The 25,622-nt window shown below is 41.3% G+C and overlaps 1 protein-coding gene across 2 annotated transcripts in view; it reads right to left on the reverse strand.

Annotated features, from left to right (window-relative positions):
- NUFIP2 (nuclear FMR1 interacting protein 2) overlaps window positions 1-25,622 on the reverse strand; it is a 92,473-nt gene that overhangs the window by 15,497 nt on the left and 51,354 nt on the right. For both annotated transcript variants that reach the window (XM_089683018.1, XM_089683019.1), the window contains one exon: window positions 16,489-18,174. In XM_089683018.1, coding sequence (XP_089539144.1) covers window positions 16,489-18,174 — 1,686 coding nt within the window. The remainder of the gene's footprint in view (window positions 1-16,488; window positions 18,175-25,622) is intronic.

A 25,622-nucleotide genomic window follows, 5' to 3' on the forward strand; every position in this document is an offset into this window, starting at 1 on the left:
TCTTTCAGAAAATGCAAAGCATTCTCTGAACACCCATGCTAAACTGCTGATCTCCTTCCTGTAGTCACAATGCACAGGCCAATCACTTAGCTTGGGACCTGGAAGCAAGTGGAGATCACTGAAGTAGGGGAGTTCACTTCAGCAGTTTCCAGCTTTCAGTGGCATTTTCCAGGTACATCATACACATAGTTACACCTTGGTACAAGCTGGATTATTATTGTACAGGATTTATATAGAGCAAACAGTTTGCTCAGCACTTTACAATATAACGGGAGACAATACAGCAACAATACAAGAGGGTTAGGAGGGCCCTGCTCCTTGGAGCTTACAATTTAGGAATCAAAAGGGTACCTACAGTATGACAAAATGCCGTTGTCTGAATTTCGTCTAAGCGATTTTAGCAATTATACCTGAAGAAACCATTAATGAATCACAAACTCAATATCATATCATGTGACTCATATACAAAGTATGGCTACCAGCAGAAAATCTTTTTCCAGACTTCCTTGTGTACTGCATAGAACACAATGCAAATCATATGACAGAACAAACAGTACCCATATATGTGTATTTCATCTGTGTATTTAAAGTACCTTGAAAAAGTATTCATACCCCTTGAAAAATGTCCACATTTTTTCAGGTTACAACCAAAAACATAAATGTATTTTATTGGGATTTGATGTGATAGACCAACACAAAGTGGCACATAATTGTGAAGTGGAAGGAAAATGATAAATGGTTTTCAACATTTTTTTACAAATAAATATGTGAAAAGCATGGCGTGCATTTGTATTCAGCCCCCCTGAATACAATACTTTGTAGAACCACCTTTCACTGCAATTCCAGCTGCGAGTCTTTTTGGGGATGTCTCTACCAGCTTTGTACATCTAGGAGAGGGACATTTTTGCCCATTCTTTTTTGCAAAATAGCTCAAGCTCCGTCAGATTGGATGGAGAGCGTCTGTGAACAGCAATTTTCAAGTCTTGCCACAGATTCTCAATTGGAGTTTACAGTGCATCCAGAAATTATTCACAGCACTTAACTTTTGCCACATTTTATGTTACAGCCTTATTCCAAAATGGATTAAATTAATTTTTTTTCTCAACATTCTACAAACAATACCCCATAATGTGAAATAAGTTAGTTTTGAAATCTTTTGCAACTTATTAAATATAAAAATCTAATAAAAAATGTACATAAGTATTCACAGGCTTTGCCATGACACTCAAAATTGAGCTCTGGTTCATCCTGTTTTCACTGATTATCCTTGAGATGTTTCCACAACTTGAATGGAGTCCACCTGTGGGAAATTCAGTTGATTGGACATGATTAGGAAAGGCATAAACCTGTCTATATAAAGGTCCCACAGTTAACAGTGCATGTCAGAGCACAAACCAAGCCATGAGGTCTAAGGAATTTTCTGTAGACCTCCGAGACAGGATTGGATAAAGGCACAGATCTGGGGAAGGGTACAGAAAAATTTCTGCAGCATTGAAGGTCCCAATAAGCACAGTGGCCTCCATCATCCGTAAATGGAAGAAGTTTGGAACCACCGTGAATCTTCCTAGAGTGGGCCACCCAGCCAAACTGAGCTATCGAGGGAGAGGGGCCTTTACCAGGGAGGTAACCAAGCACCTGATGGTCACTCTAAAAGAGCTCCAGCGTTTCTCTGTGGAGAGAGAACCTTCTAAAAGGACAACCATCTGTGCAGCACTCCACCAATCAGGCCTGTATGGTAGAGTGGCCACACGGAGGCCACTCCTCAGTAAAAGGCAAAATGGCAGCCCGCCTGGAGTTTGCCAAAAGGCACCTGAGGGGCTCTCAGACCATGAGAAACAAAACTCTCTGGTCTGATGAAACAAAGATTGAACTCTTTGGCCTGAATGCCAAGCATCATGTCTGGAGGAAACCAGGCACCGCTCATCACCTGGCCAATACCATCCCGACAGTGAAGCATGGTGGTGGCAGAATCATGCTGTGGGGATGTTCAGCGGCAGGAACTGGGAGATTAGTCAGGATCAAAGGAAAGATGAATGCAGCAATGTACAGAGACATCCTTGATGAAAACCTGTTCCAGAGCGCTCTGGACCTTAGACTGGGGCGACGGTTCATCTTTCAACAGGACAACGACCCTAAGCACACAGCCTACAAAACAAAAGAGTGGCTACGGGCCAACTCTGTGAATGTCCTGGAGTGGCCCAGCCAGAGCCCAGACTTGAACCCAATTGAACGTCTCTGGAGGGATCTGAAAATGGCTGTGCACCGACGCTCCCCATCCAACCTGATGGAGCTTGAGAGGTACTGCAAAGAAGAATGGGAAAAATTGCCCAAAAATAGGTGTGCCAAGCTTGTAGCATCATACTCAAAACGACTTGAGGCTGTAATTGGTGCTAAAGGTGCTCCAACAAAGTATTGAGGAAAGGCTATGAACACTTATATAGATGTGGTTTTTTTTTTAATAAGTTAGAAAGATTTCAAAACAAACTTCTTTCACGTCATTATGGGGTAGTATTGTTTGTAGAATGTTGAGAAAAAAAAAAAAGAATTTCTAATCCATTTCAGAATAAGGCTGTAACATAACAAAATATGGCAAAAGTTAAGCGCTGTGAATACTTTCTGGGTGCACTGTAGGTCTGGACTTTGACTGGGCCATTCTAACACATGAATATGCTTTGATCTAAACCATTGTAGCTCTGGCTGTATGTTTAGGGATGTTGTCCTGTTGGAAGGTGAACCTCCACCCCAGTCTCAAGTCTGTTTTAACAGGTTTATTTTTAAGATGTATTTGGCTCCATCCATCTTCCCATCAACTCTGACCAGCTTCCCTGTCCCTGCTGAAGAAAAGCATCCTCACAACATGATGCTGCCACCACGTTTCACAGTGGTGGTGGTGTGTTCAGGGTGATGTGCAGTGTTAGTTTTCCACCGCACATAGTGTTTTTGCTTTTAGGCCAAAACATTCAACTTTGGTCTCATTTGACCAGAGCACCTTCTTCCACGTTTGCTGTGCCACATGGCTTCTTGCAAACGGGACTTATGGCTTTCTTCTTGCCACTCTTCCATAAAGGCAAGATTTGTGGAGTGCACAACTAATAGTTGTCCTGTGGACAGATTCTCCCACCTGAGCTGTGGATCTCTGCAGCTCCTCCAGAGTTACCACGGGCCTCTTGGCTGCTGCTCCGATTAATGTTCTCCTTGCCCAGCCTGTCGGTTTAGGTGGATGGTTGTGTCTTGGTAGGTGTGCAGTTGTGCCATACGCTTTCCGCTTTCAGATGATGGCTTGAACAGTGTTCCGTGAGATGTTCAAAGCTTAGGATTTTTTTTTTTCTAACCTAACCCTGCTTGAAACGTCTCCACAACTTTATCACAGACATGTCTGGTGTGATCCTCGGCCTTCATGATGCTGATTGTTCACTAATATGAATTAACAAACCTCTGAGGGCTTCACAGAACAGCTGTATTTATACTGAGACTAAATTAGGCTGACCATACATTATACAATTTTCTTGAGATTTTTGGTTTAGATTTACCAAAACCATATAATAGGAGGTCAAAACTAACAACACTTTCAATCGTATCCAATTAGGCAGGCTCTTGCACTACACAGTTGAAGGTAAATCTAAAGGAAATTGGGCAGAAAATTGTATAGTATGGCCAGCCTTACACACAGGTGAACTCAATTTACTAAATAGGTGACTTCTGAAGGCAATTGGTTCCACTAGATTTTAGTTAGCGGTATCAGAGTGAAGGGGCGGAATACAAATGCATGCCAAACTTTTCAGGTATTTGTAAAAAATTTTGAAAAACATTTATCATTTTCCTTCCACTTCAAAATTAGGTGCCACTTTGTGCTGGTCTACCTTACATAAAGTCCCAATAAAATACATTTTTGTTTTTCGCAACATGACAAAATGTGGAAAGTTTCAAGGGGCATGTAGACTTTTTCAAGGCACTGTAGATTTTTGCCCACAGTCCAGTTTTAAATGAGAGGTTCTACTGGAGCCAAGAAATGATGGGAGTGGAATGTAGATGCACGTTTTGCTACTAGTCCATTTGTTCACGTCCACAAACAGGAAATCACCCCCTGACCCAGACCAAAATTATAAAGAGGGTGCTTGCCTTCCCATATCTATTAGAACCTTCCAAGAAAACTGTCATAGGAAAAATACAGGGCTGCCATTGCTTACAGGGAAACAGATGCAGAGAAAGCTGAGCTGATTTGAAGCTAATCATTTCAAGTTAGGACACACCAAGTACTTGTTCACAGGCAGGGCATTTATTCTTCAATTAACAATATTAAGCAACCTTGGCTACCAGACATTTTTCAGTCCTGCATGTTTGCCTCCAACTATCCTTTAGTTACTTTGGATTTCTGGTTCTGTGCATAGGCCGCGCACAGAAGAAAAAAAAAAATCTTGAATGGAAATAATACAGCCTTCAGTTTCTTTAGTATGAATAGTCTGTGGCTGCATTAGGTTTTGGTTATAAAGAGGAATTAACCTATGCTGCAACAGCCCTTACACAACATGCTTATGAAAGCACCAGTAAGAATGGCAGGTAAACAAAACAATCCTATAATGTAATATGTTGGTATCTTTATTGAAATCTACAGAGCTCAAATGGCCTGAATAGCTGCAAAGTGTAATTACTGATTAGAAAGCAAAGAAAGAAAATGTATTATTCAACAGTGTGTTGCAGTTCCTGTGCAATGGGCATCTGTTTTAACTGGAAGAAACATAAATAAATAAACCTGCACAAAGGTCTCCTCATAACATTGTAAAAGGTGTCCATGGATATAAATTGAACTGATGAAAACTCATGTCTGATCATTCCAGTCTACTTCTTAGGTTTTACAGAAGTGCATTATTACCCACTTTCCCTCCAGAGGATTTACCCCCCCCCCCTTCCTGAACAGGCCATTTTTTGCATTACGGCGCTGCGTTACTTTGACTGACAATTGCGTGATCATGCAGCGCTGCACCCAAATGAAATATATGTTTTTTTCCCCCACAAATAGAGCTTTCTTTTTGTGTTATTTGATCCCCTGGGCGGTTTTTATTTTTAGTGCTATAAACAAAAAGGAGTGACAATTTTAAGATAAAAACAATATTTTTGACTTTTTGCTATTAAACATGTCCAGTAAAAATTAAAAAAAAAAAAAAAATCAAATTTCATCATAAATTTACGGAAAATGTATTTTGCTACGGCTTTGCTAAAAAAATATCCTAATACGTGTAAATTAATTGGTTTACGCGAAAGTTAGAGCGTTTACAAACGGAGGTATATATACTGGAATTTTTTTTTTTCACTAGTAATGGCAGCGACTTATAGCAGGACTGCGGCAGACATTCTAACACTGGGGAGAACCGACTTGGTGTCACTGACATCCTCAGTGACACCAATACAGTGATCAGTGCTAATAAAAAAGCACTGACACTGTACTAATGGCATTTGGCAGGAAGGGGTTAACATGTGGGGCGATCAAAGGGTTAACTATGTGCAGTTTCACATTATGTGCTGTGTGTGCTTTCAACTGTAAGCACACTGCTTTGTATGGCTCTGCTATGCAGAGCCATACAAAGCAGTGTACAGGAGCTGACAGGGGAGAGAACTGTATTGTTTACATATACAGTTCTCTCCCCCGTCAATAATACTTGGTGTTCACCGAGTGCCAGCGAGTAATCACCGGCTGGGACCCAGTGATTGACAGCAAAGGCCACGAATGGCGATGCGGGTAGGGCTCGCGCACACTCCCTACCCGGAGCTGCAAAACCATGTATATACATACGTGATTTTGCGCACCCATGCCACCCTGTAGCAGTATTTCTGCTATAGGGCAGATGGGAAGTGGTTAAAAAGAAAATAAAAAATGTAATGTATTGAAGCTTACCAGTTCTTAAATGCAGTGGCTGCATTAATTTTAAGAACAAAAGGTATACCGCTCATGCAAACAATCCTGATCAATCCACAACAGGTGCAGGCTCTGGCTTGCCACCACACACAATGCAATAGGAAGAAGGGTCAGCCCCGCACCGGAGAATAGATGAATATAGTGTATATTTATTGATCCATAGGACACACAAAACACCAGGACATGAATAAAAGGACCTGTTGACGTGTTTCACACGATCTCGTGCTTAATCATATGATTAAGCATGAGATCGCGTGAAACGCGTTAACAGGTCCTTTATTCATGTCCTGATGTTTTGTGTGTCCTATGGAGCAATAAATATACACTATATTCATCTATCCTCCGGTGTGCGCTGACCCTTCTTCCTGTTGCATTAATTTTACCAGGTAATCCTGTGAATAACACTGTCCCTGGAAGAATCCTTTTACTCAATCCACTGTACCTATGTAGGGAACTATGACCAGACTGAACCTTAGAGGAAGCTAAAAGGACACTGCATTTCTGGCGGGATTAACAGGTATTTGCTATACTTGCTGCAAAAGTTCTTAGCCTGAAAAATTAAAACTAATGCAGCTATCACTTCTTTGGACTGATAAGCTCGAATATATTTAAATATGTGTTCTTGTGTTTAGACATCATTAATTGGAATGAATACAATATTAGAAACAAATGGTTACTTAAATGCATGCAGAAACCATTTTTAAACCCAAAAATGTTATATATTGCAGATTAGAAATCATTGGATGTACTAGCAGATTTAATTACAGTAACAAGCTCAAGCTGAACTCCAGCTAACACTTTATGATCAATTAGAGCAAACAGTTTTTATACCTTTTGGGATAAAGGTTTACATAAATAAAAGCTGATCGTTTTAGGCACTCCTGTCAGTGTTAAATGGTCTATCTCTTCTCTAACTGCAAGAGAACTTTCTCTGTTGAAAAACATCCAAGTTTTCTGGCTGGATCACCAGAAGAAAATAGAAAAAAGAATGCCTAAGGCCTCGTTCACACCAGTGTGCGGATACATCAGTTTTTCTGCAAGCATTCTGCAAGGGCACAACAAAATCAATTGTTTTTTATGTGCCCTGTTCACCACACTAGTATCATGTGCAGATTTTTTCTGCACAGGAATCTAAAACCTGTATAAAACTTATAGAAAGGCACATGAAAACAGATGCAACTGATGTCTCTGCAAGTGAATCTGCATGCCAGTTTCCATACACGTATGGTGCGAATGAGTCCTATTTAAAAAAAATAAAGCCATCATAAGAAATAATAGGCTGCAATATAATAAATGTTTACTTTTAGGTTTAATACTGCTTTAAAAAGGGAAATATGGGCTGATAAAAAACAAAAAACAAAAAAAACCCATACACACACACACCTAAGGCTCCATGCACACTGGGCGTTTTAATAACACTGGTAGAAACCCACTAGTTCTGGGGGGTTTTCCAGCCAACAAATGCTGATTACAGCCTATGTGCACATGGACACAGAGGATAACATTGTGGGGAGTTTACTGGCTGTAGAAAAAGACACCAAAAGCCAAAAAACAGCAGCTGTAAACGTCCAGTGTACATGAGGACTTATACTTACCTAGGTGTATGCAGCATCAATCCGATGCTGCACATGTCCCCTGCTCCTGCCAAAACCTGAAAAAAGTTCCTTGCAGGAGAAGACCACCCATTCAGATAGTTATCTTGTGGAAGCGATGGCTACAAGGATTAACACCTTGTTAATGAGAGTAGAGAGAGGAATGTAACTATCATGTTCAAACAGCAAATTCTGAAGCATAGAGAGAAACAAATTCAGATTCCACCGTCACCGGAGAATGAAAAGGAAGAACTACATAGGAGATTTCCTGTACAAAATATCATGATCAAAAAGTGAGAGGCCAACTGTCTCTGAAAAAAAAGATATAAAAAGGGCAGAAACCTGAAGTTTAACCTCCCTAGCAGTATGATTATGTCAATATTTCTGTGCTCAAAGCGGTACATTTTTTTGCATGGAAATATATCGTTTTTTTATTGTAGGCCTATAATTTTTAGAAATAACTCACTGAAATCTGTCCGAACAAGAGTCTAGTAAACATCTCGGGTATGATAAAATTTGAAACATGAAATCATAAATTATAATATAATAACCATAAAAATAATAATAAATGTAATTCAATAATATAATCAAACCAAAAACACCAAAATTTGAAATATAGCACCAAATTCGCACATCACTGAGCAAAGTCGCAAAATCGTTTTCAGTGTCTGATGCAGAATTGAGTGATAATGATTTGTGGGGAAATTTGTCAAGTGGTACTAATTTACTATCACGGTTTTCTAGCTGGTCTAAAACCGCTTTGACATAAAAGGGACGCTTTTTGGACGCCATGGACATTTCTCAGTTTCAAGGCAGAAAGAACAGTAAAAATGCAGGCAGGGCAAAGGACAAAGCAATAGGAACAAAATGTATGTGAAATGGTTTGATACAGTAATGTAATAATATGTGATTTTAGTGAATGTCACGTTTTAAAATTTTTAAAATTTCCAGCCAGTTCTGTCCCCCGTATGTCCCGACGCTCGCAGGGACCGGAACCCGGAAGACAAATGCCGGCATCGGCCGGAGGAGATGGCCATGGATGCTGCAGGAGGGAAATCGCAGGAGAGCAGGACAAGCTAAGTGAAAAAGGGATCCCGGAGCAACGCTGCAGTGTAATCCTGAGTGTAGCTCGGGATTACCGCTTTTGGTACCGAAAGTTAACCCCGAGCTACACTCGGGAATACTGCCAGGGGGGTTAATAGTGCTGAGAGCCAAAAACTGGTCCAGGCCCAGGAACAGGAAGGAGAGGATTCATCCCACAGAGAACAAAAAGGAGAGAGGGGCGCCAAACTAAGTGCAGTATTAAAACCAAGCTGAAACGCAAATGGAGGCCGGGCGGACATGCCGTCACTCCGTGAGCGTAATGTCGCAAGAGGGGGCGGTAATGCGTTTTGAAGCGTCAGCTTCTTCGTCAGACCTGATTGGCCACTAGAAGTGGCCATCTATATAGGAAGCAAGAGAGGCAGGGACAGCTGCAGGAAACGAGTCTCACAGCCCCAAGCCACGGCAAAACGGGGAGGTGAATTTTAATGAAAAAAAAAAAAAAATAGTAGATAAAAACCAACAGTAATAATGGATTGCCCAAGGCATAAAAATAGCGATTGGTAAAGTTGAATTAAGAATGTTTTAAAAAGACGACATGCATCAATGAGGCGAATAGATCCAGTGGCATGATGTACAGTATAACAGTTAAACCATTAACATTCAGAACTTGCTATGTATATTTAATATATTTATAACGGTTATACTGTACATCATGCTGTTGGATATATTCGTCTGATTGTTGCACATTGTATTTTTAAAACATATTGTTAATTCACCTTTACCAATTGCCATTTCTATGGCTCGGGCAATCCATTATTACTATTGTTCTTAATTGTTTTTGTTTTTAATTGTTTCTTCATTAAAATTCCTTCCCCCTGTATTGCCACGGCTTGGGGCTGTGAGACTCGTCCCCTGCAGCTGTCCCCGCCCCTCCTGCTCCCTATATACAGTGAGGAACAGAAGTATTTGAACCCCCTGCATTTTGCAAGTTCTCCCACTTAGAAATCATGGAGGGGTCTGAAATTCACATTGTAGGTGCATTCCCACTGAGACAGAATTTTAAAAAAAATTCAGGAAATCACATTGTATGATTTTTATAGAATTTGTCTTGCACTGCTGAACATAAGTATTTGAACACCTGAGAAAATCAGTGTTAATATTTGGTACAGAAGCCTTTGTTTGCAATTACAGAGGTCAAACATTTCCTGTAGTTCTTGACCAGGTTTGCACACACTGCAACAGGGATTTTGGCCCACTCCTCCACACAGGTCTCCTCTAGATCTGTCAGGTTTCTGGGCTGTCGCTGAGCAACATGGAGTTTCAGCTCCCTCCAAAGATGTTCTATTGGATTTAGGTCTGGAGACTGGCTAGGCCACTCCAGAACCTTCATATGCTTCTTACGGAGCCACTCTTTGGTTACCCTGGCTGTGTGCTTTGGGTCGTTGTCATGTTGGAAGACCCAGCCACAACCCATCTTCATTGCTCTGAGGGAAGGAGGTTGTTGCTCAAAATCTCACAATAAATGGCCCCATTCATCCTCTCCTTAATACAGTGCAGTCGTCCTGTCCCCTTCGCAGAAAAGCACCCCCAAAGCATGATGTTACCACCTCCATGCTTCACAGTAGGGATGGTGTTCTTGGGATGCAACTCATCCTTTTTCCTCTAAACACGACGAGTGAAGTTTAGACCAAAAAGTTCTACTTTGGTCTCATCTGACCACATAACTTTCTCCCATGCCTCCTCTGGATCATCCAGATGGTCATTGGCAAACTTCAGACGGACCTGGACATGTGATGACTTGAGCAGGGGAACCTTCCGTGCAACGTATGATTTGAAACCATGATGGCATAGTGTTCGACCGACAGTGAACTTTGAAACTGTGGTCCCAGCTCTCTTCATGTCATTGACCAGCTCCTCCCTTGTAGTTCTGGGCTGATTACTCACCTTTCTTATCAGTGATACCCCACGAGGTGAGATCTTGCATGGAGCCCCTGTCCGAGGGAGACTGATAGTCGTCTTTAGCCTCTTCCATTTTCTAACAATTGCTCCAACAGTTGATCTATTTTCACCAAGCTGCTTGGCAATTGCCCCGTAGTCCTTTCCAGCCTTGTGGAGATCCACAATTTTGTCTCTGGTGTCTTTTGACAGCTCATTGGTCTTGCCCATGGTAGTAGTTGGCGTCTGACTGACTGTGGGGTGGACAGGTGTCTAAAGAGCTCAGACAGGTGCTACTAAGTTAGATTAATGAGTGGAGTAGAGATGGACTTTTTAAAGGCACAGTAACAGGTCTTTGAGAGCCAGAATTCTTGCTGTTTCTTAGGTGTTCAAATACTTATGTTCAGCAGTGCAAGACAAATAAATTCTTTAAAAATCATACAATGCGATTTCCTGAAATTTTTTTTTTAATTCGGTCTCTGAGTGGGAATGCACCTACAATGTGAATTTCAGACCCCTCCATGATTTCTAAGTGGGAGAACTTGCACAATCGCAGGGTGTTCAAATACTTCTGTTCCTCACTGTAGATGGCCACTTCCAGTGGCCAATCAGGTCTGACGAAGAAGCTAACGCTTTGAAACATGTTACCGCCCCCTCTTGCGGCATTACGCTCATGTGGTGATGTCACGCCTTTTGCATTCCAGCCTTCTATCACAGCTGCTGGACGCTACCAGCGTGGAACCGGGGAGACCAGGCCCCCACAGCATCCTTGGCTCCTAGATGGTATTCTACCCTCTCCACCAGCCTCTGGGACCTTTATGGACGACGTCCATCCTGAGATACATGCCTTTTCTCTATTGTTATCTAGCGAGTTACCTCAGTTACCTTGCTCAATAAAATAACCTTTTACTACTGCACTTAGTTTGGCACCCCTCTCTCCTTTTCTTCTCCATGCACACAGTTCAGCTTTACTCTAAGGGTGCTGCCTCCTGATGTTGCTGATTACACTATATTCATTGGAAAACTTTAAAATACGGACTACTCCCCTACAATTTTAGACTGTTAGTTCTTCCTTTCTCTCCAGCGCCAATTTTTTACATTTTTGTTGCATCCCACAGAGGACAACCAAGTCGCCTGCATCAACAAGGACTCCTCCCTTGCTCAGCAGACTGACATCCCTTGTGAAAATCATCCAGATGATGGAAAAGAAGGATGTCCCTGATTCCAGATCCACCAGGCCAAAGTGTCAAAATGAACTGGTCTGATCAGGGGCTTGACTATTATATTGTAGAGGTCTGAAGTGAAACTAGGCAAATGGGACTGAATGGAAAGTGACTGGCTTGCTGCTTAGAATTCCATGCAAAAGCAGAGAATTGGAAAACTGGACCGGACAGCTTGAACCTGAGATTGGAGAGTTTGAAATTTCTCCTTTAGAAAAAAACTCTGGCCCGAACCATGTCCAGGACTAGACCCAGATACTTAAATTTTTAGATCAGTTCCAGCAACAACTTTTGAAGAGTCAAGATTCGTACAAACCACTGTAATCTCTGTAAAGTCAAAAACATGCTGTCCAATGTTCCCTCAACAGGAGGTAATCTAAGTATCCCAAAATGGGGATGCCAAAAGATATAAAAGCAGCAAGGTTTCCTCACATAGTCTAGAAAGCGGGGGAGCACCTTGATGCAGAGCAAAGCTCGTCTGGGGATTTTGGAGATCCTAAGCCCCTGACCTTGCATGTAAACTAGGAGCCAAACATAGTGGAAGAGGGTGGAGGAATCAACATGGAAGCTGCAGAAGTGGAGAAACAAAAAGGGTTGTTTAACAGGTAAAATGGAAGAAGAATTTGCAGTATGCCTTTAGGCTTCTTTGAGGGAGAAGGGTGCTCTTGCACTTGTACCATCCTTGATAATGGTATCAAAAGGTGGACCAAAAAAGAGACTATATTACCATTGAGATCAGATGCTTATTGGACATGGGGTCCACAATCCAGCACTTTAACCAGTGTCCAAAACCTCAAATGGGCACAAGAGTAATAAGAGAATGGGAAGCACAAACTGGTTGTCAGGCTGTTTCCAATCTCTGTAGAAAAAGAGTTAACAGAAGGTGCAAAGGGAGAGTGTTGAATGGAAAAAAAAGCAAACAACACTAGTGGATGCAATAGACTGATCCTCTAGTTTCAGAGTGTGTACACAGCATTGATATGAGCCAAAAAGGTCTCCTAATTTGGGAGTTATAGCAGAAGACTGCGACTCGTTGGGGAAGGCTCATCATGCACACAGAATCAGAGCCTCAGCAGCTTAGCAAATGACTGGGCAATTTGGGCCATAGAGTCTTGCCTGACCATAGCTAAAGCATTAGCCTATATATATATATATATATATATATATATATATATATATATATATATATATATATACATACATATACACATATATATATATATATACACACATATACATATACACATATATATATATATACACATATACACACACACACACAGTCAGGTCCATAAATATTGGGACATTGACACAATTCTAAAATTTTTGGCTCTATACACCACCACAATGGATTTGAAATGAAACGAACAAGATGTGCTTTAACTGCAGACTGTCAGCTTTAAATTGAGGGTATTTACATCCAAATCAGGTGAAAGTTTGATTTATGATTATTATTCTGTCCCATTACTTTTTGGACCTTAACAAGTGGGAGGCACATATGCAAACTGTTGTAATTCCTACACCATTCACCTGATTTGGATGTAAATACCCTCAAATTAAAGCTGACAGTCTGCAGTTAAAGCACATCTTGTTCGTTTCATTTCAAATCCATTGTGGTGGTGTATAGAGCCACAAATTATAGAATTGTGTTGATGTCCCAATATTTATGGACCTGACTGTATATAAATAAAAATATAAAAGGGCAGGGGAACCTGTCACACCCAACAGAGCTAAAGGTCTCCAATGTCTGGAAATATTCTAGGAGCAGAGGACATCAGGACTGCAAGCTGCAGACGTTTGCATCATTAGGATACGGCACTGCAAGCAGCCTCTGAGCCGTTCGTACAGTGTAAGCTGGTGGACCAGTTATGGCAGGATCGCCCCATCCGCCTATATACAGAATCAGAAATGTTGTGACTGCATGGCAGGAAGGCAACAGGGTTCAAGCCAAAGCCTTGGGTGCTAATGAAACCCAGACATCTGGTAGCAGGTAAGGATCAGAGATCTGGAGGTGACCAAAGTTATGGTCGCAGGAACAGATCAAAGTTCCACATGTCTCTTTGCAAGCAGGAGCAGCAGAGGGGAGATATGTTTCTTCAATGCTGTACAGCAAGAAAGTTCACGGAGCAGATGACATTAGTGCACCTTCCCCCAGCATAAGCCCAACCAGCTTACTCAGAAAGCACTGTTGTGCTAATCTGAAGGCCACACGAAGTTTGGAGATCTTTAACTATTGACTCCAAAACGTTGGCAACTTCTGTGCACTGTGTGCTTCAGCATGCGTTGACCCTGCTCTGTCATTTTACGTGGCCTTGCTCTTGTTCCCAGTTGCTTCCACTTTTTTATAATACCACTAACATTTGACCGTGGAATAGTTAGAAGCAAGGAAATTTCACGGATGGACTTGTTGCACAGGTGGCAATCATGCTACCACGCTTGAATTCACTGAGCTTCTGAGAGCGACCCATTCCTTCATAAGTGTTTGTAGAAGCAGACTGCATGCCTAGGTGCTTAATTTTATACACCTGAATCCAATGATTTGGAAGGGTATCCAAATATTTTTGGCTATATACAGTATCTCCCAGAAGTGAGTACACCCCTCACATTTCTGAGCACTGAAAGTCATGGAGGAGTGGAAGAGGACTCCAGTGGCAGCCTGTTAAGCTCTGGTGAACTCCATGCCCAAGAGGATTAAGGTAGTGCTGGAAAATAATGGTGGCCACACAAAATATTGACACATTTGGGCATTTTCACTTAGGGGTGTACTCACTTTTGTTGGAACTGGTCTTGCACTCAGATAAATCGGCGGATTAGGTAATCTCTTTACTTTCTGAGCCCCTAGAGAAAAATGAGCATCTAACCCATGCAGTGTGGGCACAGCCCCACCGCATGGGAAAATAAAAAACTGCCCGGATTTTTTAAGCATTTTTATGGACAAAAATGCAGATTTTTACATGTGTGCAAAAAAATGAAAAAAAAAAAAAAAAAAAAGCTCTAGAGCATAAGTGGTTAATTTTTAAAGTAGAACTATAGGCAAAATTGTTTTCCCCATTTTGGATAGAGCAAGGGAGGGTCACAACCCGTCAAGAGTTTTTTTTTTTCGCCATCTCTGTCCTATTCCAGAAATTTCCCTTCACTTCCTGTCCCATAGCAAAAAAGGAGGTGAGAGGAAATCTCTGAAAATTAAGAGAACTCCTTGGGGACCCCCATTTTACCAGAATTAGAATCCCCATTGGAAGATTTCTAGGGATGCACCAATATATTGGACGAAAATAGTGTTATCAGCATTTTGCCATTAGTAAGAAAGGTGCAGATAATGGTACCGATATATGCAAAGTCACGTCCTATAGACTAATGCAAAAATGCAAGCCACGTTAATTTTTTTAAAATTTTAAACAGTTTAGGTTTTCGGCCAAGTGTGTCATGAATTTTGCTTCGGCACCACAATTTTCATTTGGAGCACCACTAAAGATTATTCCTCTGTTACTTTTCTGTGGACAACCCAAAATTTTCTTTTACTTTCACCTTCAACGATAATACGATAATGGTAATAGGACAAAGAGGATGAATCTCCTTAACGGGGCCACAGACAGAAATAACCTGACAGGAGTTTTAATCCCTCTGCACTCTGTTCAAAACAAAAAAAAAAAAAAAAGTTTTGCCTTTAGTTATACTTGAATATTTAAAGCAAACTCATTCTACCACCCATCCATGTCTCCAAACTTTATTTTGTTGAGAAATCACTTTGAAAATCACCCCCTAGCATTTCTAGTCATGTCCATCTTGACTAAGGGCAGATAATTCATATAGCAGTTACTTCCAGGAATCCATTTGTCCTTAGCTCAAAGGGTGGTGTGCTTAGCCAAAAAAACCCTCCTTCAGATGAAGGGGAAAAAAAAAAAAAAAAAAAAAAGAAAAAAAAAAAAAAAGGATTTATAGGGTGTACAACTTAATTACTGCCTAAGGCAGAAACCAGGAAGCAACTGAAGATAAAACAAAAAAAAAAAATAAGTTTAAAACAAGTAAATATAATATACCTTCCTATTTACTAATGCTAGCAGCTTAAGAATTAAAAATAGTTCATGTTAATTGAGAGTTTTTTTTCCCCATGTGAAGTTGTGTTGCGATAATGAAGGTGTTAAGAAAACCTGAGGGTTTTTTTTTGTATTTTTAGTATACTAAGAGTGCCTAGTATCTTGCTCAAGAAAAAGCGAGTAAGGTGCCTCTAAGTGCAGTATTGACAATTTATTTAGTAAACAATGGATCAATTAGATCCAGGTGGATCCAATTACCACATGATGAGTCTTTTTAACGGTTTATCTTGTAAGTGCAAATTTTCCATTGTTTACTAAATAAATTATCAATACTGCACCTTCCTCTCTTTTTCTTGTTACTGCATTAGAGCCTTGCTTCCACTCTAAGATCTGCCTCAGTGTTACTGCTCCCATCCATCCATCCCTGATATCCATCTGGCACCTTTACCTTACAGCTACAGAGGTTGGGCTCCAACAAGCGCGCCCTACATAATATACATTTTCTAGGATCTTGCTCACACTACTTCTAACTAAAGACTGTAGAAGGAAAAGCAGTATTAATGTTTTACTTATCAGAAGCCATTCCTAGGTAAACCCCTTTTTTAGAGGACATACTCCCCTTTTCTGTATATTGAAGTGCTTAGCAGTACATTTTTCACATAACAAACCTTGACATGAATCAAATACACCGAGTAGATTTAACAAAATGTTCAAGTGATAAAACAGAACCAAACATCTTACACAAACTTTACCTTTAGTGTGATAGATAATAGCAGCCCTCAGGTCAAAAGAACCCCAGCTATCTTTGCAATCAAGATCTCCGTGGTACCTCTTATCTTTGGCGGAGGTCTGTAAAGTGTTTTTCAGGGAGGTCTGAAGAGTTACTTCTATTTCCAAGACCTTGGACTGAAACACTAATGAACCCTGGCTAGCAGCTTCTGGCTTTTGCAGCTCTCCTAAATGTTGTGGTTCTAAAGATAACACAGTCCCATCTCCCCCTGACCCATGAGCTGCTTTCAGCGTGGCACCATCCAGAACTTGAGGGCTAGTCCGTTTCTCCAGCTCATAGGCCTTGGGGAAAACTGGGCGCTCATTTCCTGAGGAAACTATTTCAGCCCCCTGTGAAACCTGTGGGGTAGGGTGCTCCCAGATCATAGCCCCAACCTCTGTTTTGTCTGTTCCAGCCTCAGGGCCAGCACTAGGTTCATTTATAAAAGACAAGCCCCACTGATTCTGGAAAATTTCTCCCAAGCTATGTTTATTTGACTGTCCAGACGATTCTCCCTGCACCACCTCAGGCAGGGCATGTTGCATATTTGAAGAAAACGTAAAAAGGCCAGACTTCTTTTGTTCAGGGGGATTTGAAGAGGCAGGAGAGGATTCTGTAGACGAAGGCTCTGCTCCCCCAGGCAGTGTGTGTGATACAGTACTAGCAGCAGCAGCCATAAAACCCCCATCAGCTCCTACTAAAAGGGGCCCATTGGCAAAGTTAACTGTAGATACAGACTTCATGGCAGACATGGGAACCTGGGACACACAGTTCGAAGCTGGAGTTTCCCCAGCTTGAGAAGAGAATGGAAGGGAAGAGGGTAACACAGAGTTGTTCAGGGCTGCTTTGTTGAGGTTTTCTTTAACTTTGCTTGCATAACTTATTTTGGGAACTATTTTAGCACTACTATTGTCAACAGGAAAAACAGGAGGTGGTTTAAACAGTGTCCAGGAGTCCTCTTTAGAAGTGACTGGAGAAGCCTTCCCTTTGGGCCGGTCATCAAACTTTTTTCCAGCAATAGGTTTGGCATCTGAGTTTTTCCTCTGTATATCACCAGAGTTTGGTTTTCCCCGACCGGTGCCTGTAGATCCAGACTCACATTTCCAAGAGGCTTTACCATTGTCCAGTCGAGCTCCTCCCTTCTGCTCTGCAAAACCATCAGATTTTATGTTGTCAGAATCCAGCCTAATTTCAGGGTCTGACATTTTGCCAGTCAGAAGGTTGGAGTTCTCAGCAGGCTTCGCATTGGTACACTTAGCTTTCCTTTTTTTGGGTGTGGCATATCCACTCTCAGACCCACTGCCATCATTCTCTGCACCTTTGCTCACATAGCCATTAGTTATAAAACCAGAGTTATTTGAAAGCAAACCATTTTGAATTAGCCCAGCCTCCACTTTTTCTGTGCATTTGATATCTTTAGGTTTGCTTTCATAAGTCTTTTCATTTTTTTTGTCCATACTGTTTTTTTGGAGCAAGGTTTTAGTCTTGTTATTTGTTTTGCCAAAATTAATAGTCTTGGCTAAGTGCCTAGAATTGGTGTTAAGGTCGGCAGTGGTCTGCTGGCTGCCGTTCGTAACCCTAGAGGCAGTCTGGTTTGCAGATTTCTCAGAACCCAGGATCCGTGTAGGATTGTGTCGGTCTCCTGTAGTACCATTTATCTCTCCATGTCCTACAAAAAGACAAAAACAAGTTATTATGCGGTATAAATGAATGTTATATACACAGTCCCCCATTAGAAAACCTCAACGGCAGGTAAAAGCTCAATGTCACTGGTGTATTTCACGCTTTGGAATTAAGCAGACTACATAAAAATAAACTAGGAGTACACCTTTAGGTGCAACTTAAGTTATTCTTACAGCTCAACCTCGGGAAAAAATTGTTTTGGAACATTTGCTATGTAAAAATAAATTGCCTGTAATATGCGTGTCATGTGTGGAGGCAACTGCGTTAAGTAAAAATCGGTTTCATTCATCCCATACATTATCGTAAGCACCGAGAACGTCTGGTGCCAATGCATACAGTTCCAGCTCTACTACATTAATGATAGTGGATTGCTCACCCTTCACAAACATCCTGCATTCTTTTCACAGGATGGAAAATGTTCTGCAAATGGATGAGGGGAGAGAAAAGGCAGATGATCACAACCTCCTCACATCCATTTACAAAATAATTTGTATTTTGTGACAATACAAGACATTTTTACATTCTGAAATGACCAAAATTTGTTTTATTCTGGAGTTAGCCTTTAACGTGCCATGAGCTTTGTGTTTGTGGGAGTGCTGGTACAATACCACCCTCATCCTAGAATGTAATTGACTGAGCACAAATGCAGCCACCCTCTAACAGGAAGTCAGATCACAGAGTATAGGGTCACAAGAGACTAAGGTAGGCTGCAATTGCTGATATCTCTTGAAAATGCTAGATCCCTGGTCATCATTCTAATGCTTTGGCTTCAATGCTGCCTGAGTCAGTCAATGACCAAGTAAACCGAAGAAATAGTGACATTTTTATGATATTCATTCATAGCATGTTCTGGGCCTCAACTCAGTCAGGCAACTAGCACGGTAAGAAGGACACCAGCAAAAAGCTGCCTCCATATCTCTCTGATGAAACATTAAAGTAGATGTTTAAAGTTGAAATAACTGCCTCAAAATGCAGCTGTACCATCAAGTATAACAGAACACCCCGGGTTTTTCAGTGCTTTGGGGTGATTCAGCATCTACATTAAGACACTTTCCTTTTTTCAAAATCTCCCACCTGTTTAATATGTTTATAATAAAACAGTTTGGATTATAATGCAGTGTCACATGCAATACTTTTAGGACATATTGTCCCATTCCAGTTTTTACACTAGTTTCTCAATTTAATTAAATTGGTTCTAATGCTATAATATTAATGAGTTTTGCAGGATTAACAATTCAGACTACATGGCAAAATGGGTCAACCTCAGCAAGACCAGTATGCAGCAAGCAGTTATAAAACACTACCTGATCATGTCACCTAAATGACTGCTCATCCTTAGCGCATGAACATTTGGTCATATTCAGGGTATATAGCAGGAAGATAAAAAAAACTGTCTGCTTGATGAAAATGTCTCTTGACAACTCAGGAAAAAGTTACAGCTTTCAATAATCATAAACATCTACCCATTATTTATTTTTATATCAGGAATGTGGGATACCTGGCACCTAGGGTTTGTGCAGTGGTATAAAAACACATCACAGAATGGTGGTTGGCAACTTCACACTGGGTTCCCAACACACTTCAGGTGGGTAGTACAAACAAATCATAATTTGGCCAATTCAGCAGAAACCAGTAAAATGTTAACTGTGGCCCTCTCCATTTGATCACTGAATTGATTTCTGTCTAAGCCACCCTGGAAAACTTTCAACAAACAGTGGCAGCAGCCTCTGGTTAGTGTATTCTGACACTGGAGAGCCACACTCCCAGAATACAATATCGCAGTGGGGAGAACTACCTCCATCTACCTCATTTTTGTGGATGGTGGAATCCGTTATTTTCATTAAGTCGGCCAGCTAAACAAAACAAAAAGCACCACACATGTATACCCAAGCATTATATACTATACAGCATACAGGAGAAGTAAGGGATTCTAAAGGCAGAAGTTTTTTTTTATCTTGCTATCGGCGCACTCTATTTTATACTTTGTAGCTTGCTATGGGGCACTCTGAAGGCTGGAAGAGCCCAAATCACAGACAGGGGACCCCAGACGAGGAGAATCATGGCTGCTCTGTGCAAAACCATCACGGAGGAGGCAAGTATGACAAGTTTATTTAAAACAAAAACATTTACAAATCGCTTTAAGGGCTCTGTGCAGGAAAGATCAGCTTCTGAACCCAGAGAAGCTGGAGGCTGATAGGAGGTAGTATAAGGCATTACAATTAAACTTAATTTACATTTTTTTCCATTATTACTTTCACTGTCTCGCAATACAATTAGCCCCTAATAGTGATTTTCTGTTTTTGTACTATAGAGGGCTATTTTTTTGGGGGGGGTTAACCCCATCATGACAGGATGGCAGATGTTAAAAAAATGCATGCTACTGCTAAAATGTCTTATGCTGGTCATATACATATTGATTTTTGGATGAGAATATGTGTACAAAAATTCTTTGTACGAATGTCATTAGAAAATTTTCACTTGCATTTAACATTTCATTTAAAAAAATGAATAAATTCTGAATGAAAACCACACGCACTGTCTGAAAATTAATTTGATCAAGTAAAGTTTTCTATTTTGCGCCTTCGAATTGTTCGTCACTATGGTCAAAAAACGAACATCAAATTTGACACCACAAACTATTAGAAAATTGAATGAACATTCTTAAAATAACTTTTTTTTTTTTCTTAAAAGCCAGCAAGCCCAGGCGGCTTATATCAAGTCTGTCTTATCTTCATTTCAGGCTGCAAAGCAACAAAATGTGATTATTTTAAATTGGGGTGATTCTTTTCTATATACACTGTACATACAAGAGCCGTTTTACCTGGCCAAAGATTTGCATTTCTGTCCATTAAATCCTGAGATTTACAAAGCACTGCCCCGCCAAGCAGAAAAGGGAACCCGATAGTTCTCTGCTGCAGTTTTACTTTCACTTTCAGGTGTTTCTCACATTACCCTGTGACTGGACAGTGAAAGGAGATGCAGCAGACTTAGGAGACTCCTACTACTACTACCTTCCCCTTTCTGAGCTCTGCAATACAGACTGATCAGTAGGCTGCAAGAAGCAGATACAGATTCAAATTCAGGTACTTGCATTGCTGGCATTCAAAGAGAAATACATTTGATGATGTATTAATTCATACCAAGCTACATTCACTTATGTCCTTTATAAGTGTCTGGAATTAAGCTTTAAAATCAGTTACATTTAAAAATGTTATTAATTCTTGGAGTTGAACTTGCTCTGCGAGCAGCACTAAGGCTAGAGGAAAGGCCAGTGCTAGGAACCATTTAAGCTTTGCTGCAAGGGTTTATGCTGAGGTGAGAGCAGTAGGATGAGTTTATTGTGCTGACAAGTCTTCTCTGTGCAAATCAGCAGGGTGGTGGTGAATCTGTGACCTGCTGTAGATGCAGGAGAGACCTCTGCACTGACTATGTTGTCTGGATCTGAAGACTGGTTAAAATTTGCAATTCAGGTTAAAAGTGTGCACATATACACTCACTGGCCACTTTATTAGGTACAACTGTTCCAATTGCTTGGTATCACAAATTGCTAATCAGCCGATCACATGGCAGCAACTCAATGCATTTAGGCAAGTAAATGTGGTGCAGACTACTTTCTGAAGTTCAAACCGAGCATTAGAAGAGGGGAGAAAGGGGATTTAAGTGACTTTGAACGTGGCATGGTTGTTGGTGCCAGTCGGGTTGGTCTGCGTATTTCAAAAACTTTACAGAGAATGGTCCAAAAAAAGAGATGCTTTCCAGCGAGTGGCAGTTGTGTGGACAAAAATGCCTTGTTGATGTCAGAGGACAAATGAGCAGATTGGTTGCTGTACACACACACCTAAAAAAATGTAAAGGAACACTTTGAAAACACATTAGATCTCAATTGGGAAAAATATCATGCTGGATATCTATACTGATAGGGACTAGGTAATGTGTTAGGAACGTAACAATGTCCCATAATTTGATGGAAATGAAAATTATCAATCTACAGAGAACTATTTTGAAAGACACCCCAAAATTAAAGTGAAAAATAGAAGCAGCAGGCTAAACCATTTAACTAAAATTTCATTGCAACAACTCATAATGGTCCTCAGTAGTTTGTATGGCCCCCACGTGCTTGTATACATGCCTGACAATATTTGGGCATGCACCTAATGAGATGACGGATGGTGTCCTGGGGTATTTCCTCCCCGATCTGGACCAGGGCACCACTTATCTTCTTGACAGTCTGAGGTGCAACCTGGCGGTGTCGGATAGACCAAAACAGGATATCCCAGAGGTGTTTTATTGGATTTCGGTCAGGCGAGCGTGGGGGCCATTCAATGGTATCAATTCCTTCATCCTCCAGTAACTGCCTGCATACTCTCACCACATGAGGCCGGGCATTGTCGTGCACCAGGAGGAACCAAGGACCAGCTGCACCAGCGTAGGGTCTGACAATGGTCTAAGGATTTCATCCCGATACTTAATGGCAGTCAGGGTGCCAATCGTCTAGCCTGTAGAGATCTGTGTGTCCCTCCATGGATATGCCTCCCCAGACCATCACTGATCCCCCACCAAAACGGTCATGCTGAACGATGTTACAGGCAGCATATTGTTCTCCACGGCTTTTCCAGACCCCGTCACATGTGCTCAGGGAGAAACCTGAACTAATTTGTGAAAAGCGCAGGGCACCAGTGGCACAAACCTGACAATTTTGGTGTTCAATGGCAAATGCCAAATCAAGCTTTATGGTGCCAGGCAGGGAGCACAGGGCCCACTATAGGACGTTGGGCCCTCAGGCCACCCTCATGTAGTCCATTTCTGATTGTTTGGTCAGAGACACTCACACTAGTTGCCTGCTGGAGGTAATTTTGTAGGGCTCTGGCAGAGCTCATTCTGTCATTCCTTGACAAAAGAACAGATAACGGTCCTGCAGATGGGTTAAGGACCTTCTACAGCCCTGTCCAGCTCTCCTAGAGTAGCCGCCTGTCTCCTGGAATCTCCTCCATGCTCTTGAGACTGTGCTGGGAGACACAGCAAACCTTCCAGCAATGGGACGTATTGATGTGTCATCCTGGAGGAGATGAACTGCCTGTGCAACCTCTTTAGGGTGCAGGTATCGCCTCATACTACCAGTAGTGACACTGACCCTAGCCAAATGCAAATCTAGTGGTCAGAAAAGATGAGTAGGGAATAAAATGTCAGTGGCCTCCACCTGTAAAACCATTCCTGTTTTGGGGGTCATCTCATTGTTGCTAATCTAGTGCACCTGTTAATTTAACACCAAAGCAGCTGAAACTGATTAACAACCCCCTCTGCTACTTAACTGACCAAATCAATATCCCAGGAGTGTAAATGACTCGATGCTATACCCCGATTAAAAAAAAAAGTGTTCCTTTAATTTTCTTGAGCAGTGTATATATACACACACACACACACACACACACACACACACACACACAAACCTTTTAGATGATAGAACTTTCAAAACAAGCCAAGTAATATATATACTTACAGGGATTTTTTTTTTTAACCAAAGACATGCAGTAGAATACATTTTGGCCTAAATATGACAAAATTTGCGTTTTTATAACAAAGTAGAACATTTTTTTTCCCAATATTTTCGGTCTTTCATTTATATCACAAAAAATAAAAAAAAACAGTGGTGATCATATACCACCAAAAGAAGGCTGTAATTGTGTGAAAAAATAAAATAAATTTAATTTGTGTATAGTGTTGTCTGACCGTGCAATTGCCAGTTATAGTGCAGTGCTGAATTGCAATAAATGCTCAGTTAAGGGAGGGGATAAAATCTTCTGGAAGTCAAGTGGTTCAAATATCTTCAGTAGAATTCTCCTTTTTGTCCTAGAGGCTTCTACAGTGGGGCAAAAAAGTATTTAGTCAGCCACCAATTGTGCAAGTTCTCCCACTTAAAAAGATGAGAGAGGCCTGTAATCGGCATCATAGGTAGACCTCAACTATGAGAGACAAAATGAGATAAAAAATCCAGACAATCACATTGGCTGATTTGGAAAGCATTTATTTGCAAATTATGGTGGAAAATAAGTATTTGGTCAATATTAAAAGTTCATCTCAATACTTTGTTATATATCCTTTGTTGGCAATGACAGAGGTCAAACGTTTCCTGTAAGTCTTCACAAGGTTAGCACACACTGTTGCTGGTATGTTGGCCCATTCCTCCATGCAGATCTCCTCTAGAGCAGTGATGTTTTGGGGCTGTCGCTGGGCAACACGGACTTTCAACTCCCTCCAAAGGTTTTCTATGGGGTTGAGACCTGGAGACTGGCTAGGCCACTCCAGGACCTTGAAATGCTTTTTACGAAGCCACTCCTTCATTGCCTGGGCGGTATGTTTGGGATCATTGTCATGTTGGAAGACCCAGCCACGTTTCATCTTCAATGCCCTTGCTGATGGAAGGAGGTTTGCACTCAAAATCTCACGATACATGGCCCCATTCATTCTGTCCTGTACATGGATCAGTCGTCCTGGTCCCTTTGTGGAGAAACAGCCCCAAAGCATGATGTTGCCACCCCCATGTTTCACAGTAGGTATGGTGTTCTTTGGATGCAACTCTGCATTCTCTCTCCTCCAAACACGACGAGTTGTGTTTCTACCAAACCATTCTATTTTGGTTTCATCTGACCATATGATATTCTCCTAATCCTCTTCTGGCTCATCCAAATGCTCTCTAGCAAACTTCAGACGGGCCCGGACATGTACTGGCTTAAGCAGGGGGACACGTCTGGCACTGCAGGATCTGAGTCCCTGGCGGCGTAGTGTGTTACTGATGGTAGCCTTTGTTACGTTGGACCCAGCTCTCTGCAGGTCATTCACTAGGTTCCCCCGTGTGGTCCTGGGATTTTTGCTCACCGTTCTTGTGATCATTTTGACCCCATGGGGTGAGATCTTGCATGGAGCCCCAGATCGAGGGAGATTATCAGTGGTCTTGTATGTCTTCCATTTTCTAATTATTGCTTCCACAGTTGATTTGTTCACACCAGGCTGCTTGCCTATTACAGATTCAGTCTTCCCAGCCTGGTGCAGGTCTACAATTTTGTTTCTGGTGTCCTTCGACAGCTCTTTAGTCTTCACCATAGTGGAGTTTGGAGTGTGACTGTTTGAGGTTGTGGACAGGTGTCTTTTATACTGATAACAAGTTCAAACAGGTGCCATTGATACAGGTAATGAGTGCAGGACAGAGGAGCCTCTTGAAGAAGGTACAGGTCTGTGAGAGCCAGAAATCTTGCTTGTTTGTAGGTGACCAAATACTTATTTTCCACCATAATTTGCAAATAAATTCTTTCCAAATCAGCCAATGTGATTGTCTGGATTTTTTATCTCATTTTGTCTCTCATAGTTGAGGTCTACCTATGATGCCAATTACAGGCCTCTCATCTTTTTAAGTGGGAGAACTTGCACAATTGGTGGCTG

Source organism: Staurois parvus, unplaced genomic scaffold, assembly GCF_062004578.1.
Source record: "Staurois parvus isolate SC_StPar_1 unplaced genomic scaffold, SC_StPar_1.0 ptg000299l, whole genome shotgun sequence".
NCBI lineage: Eukaryota > Metazoa > Chordata > Amphibia > Anura > Ranidae > Staurois > Staurois parvus.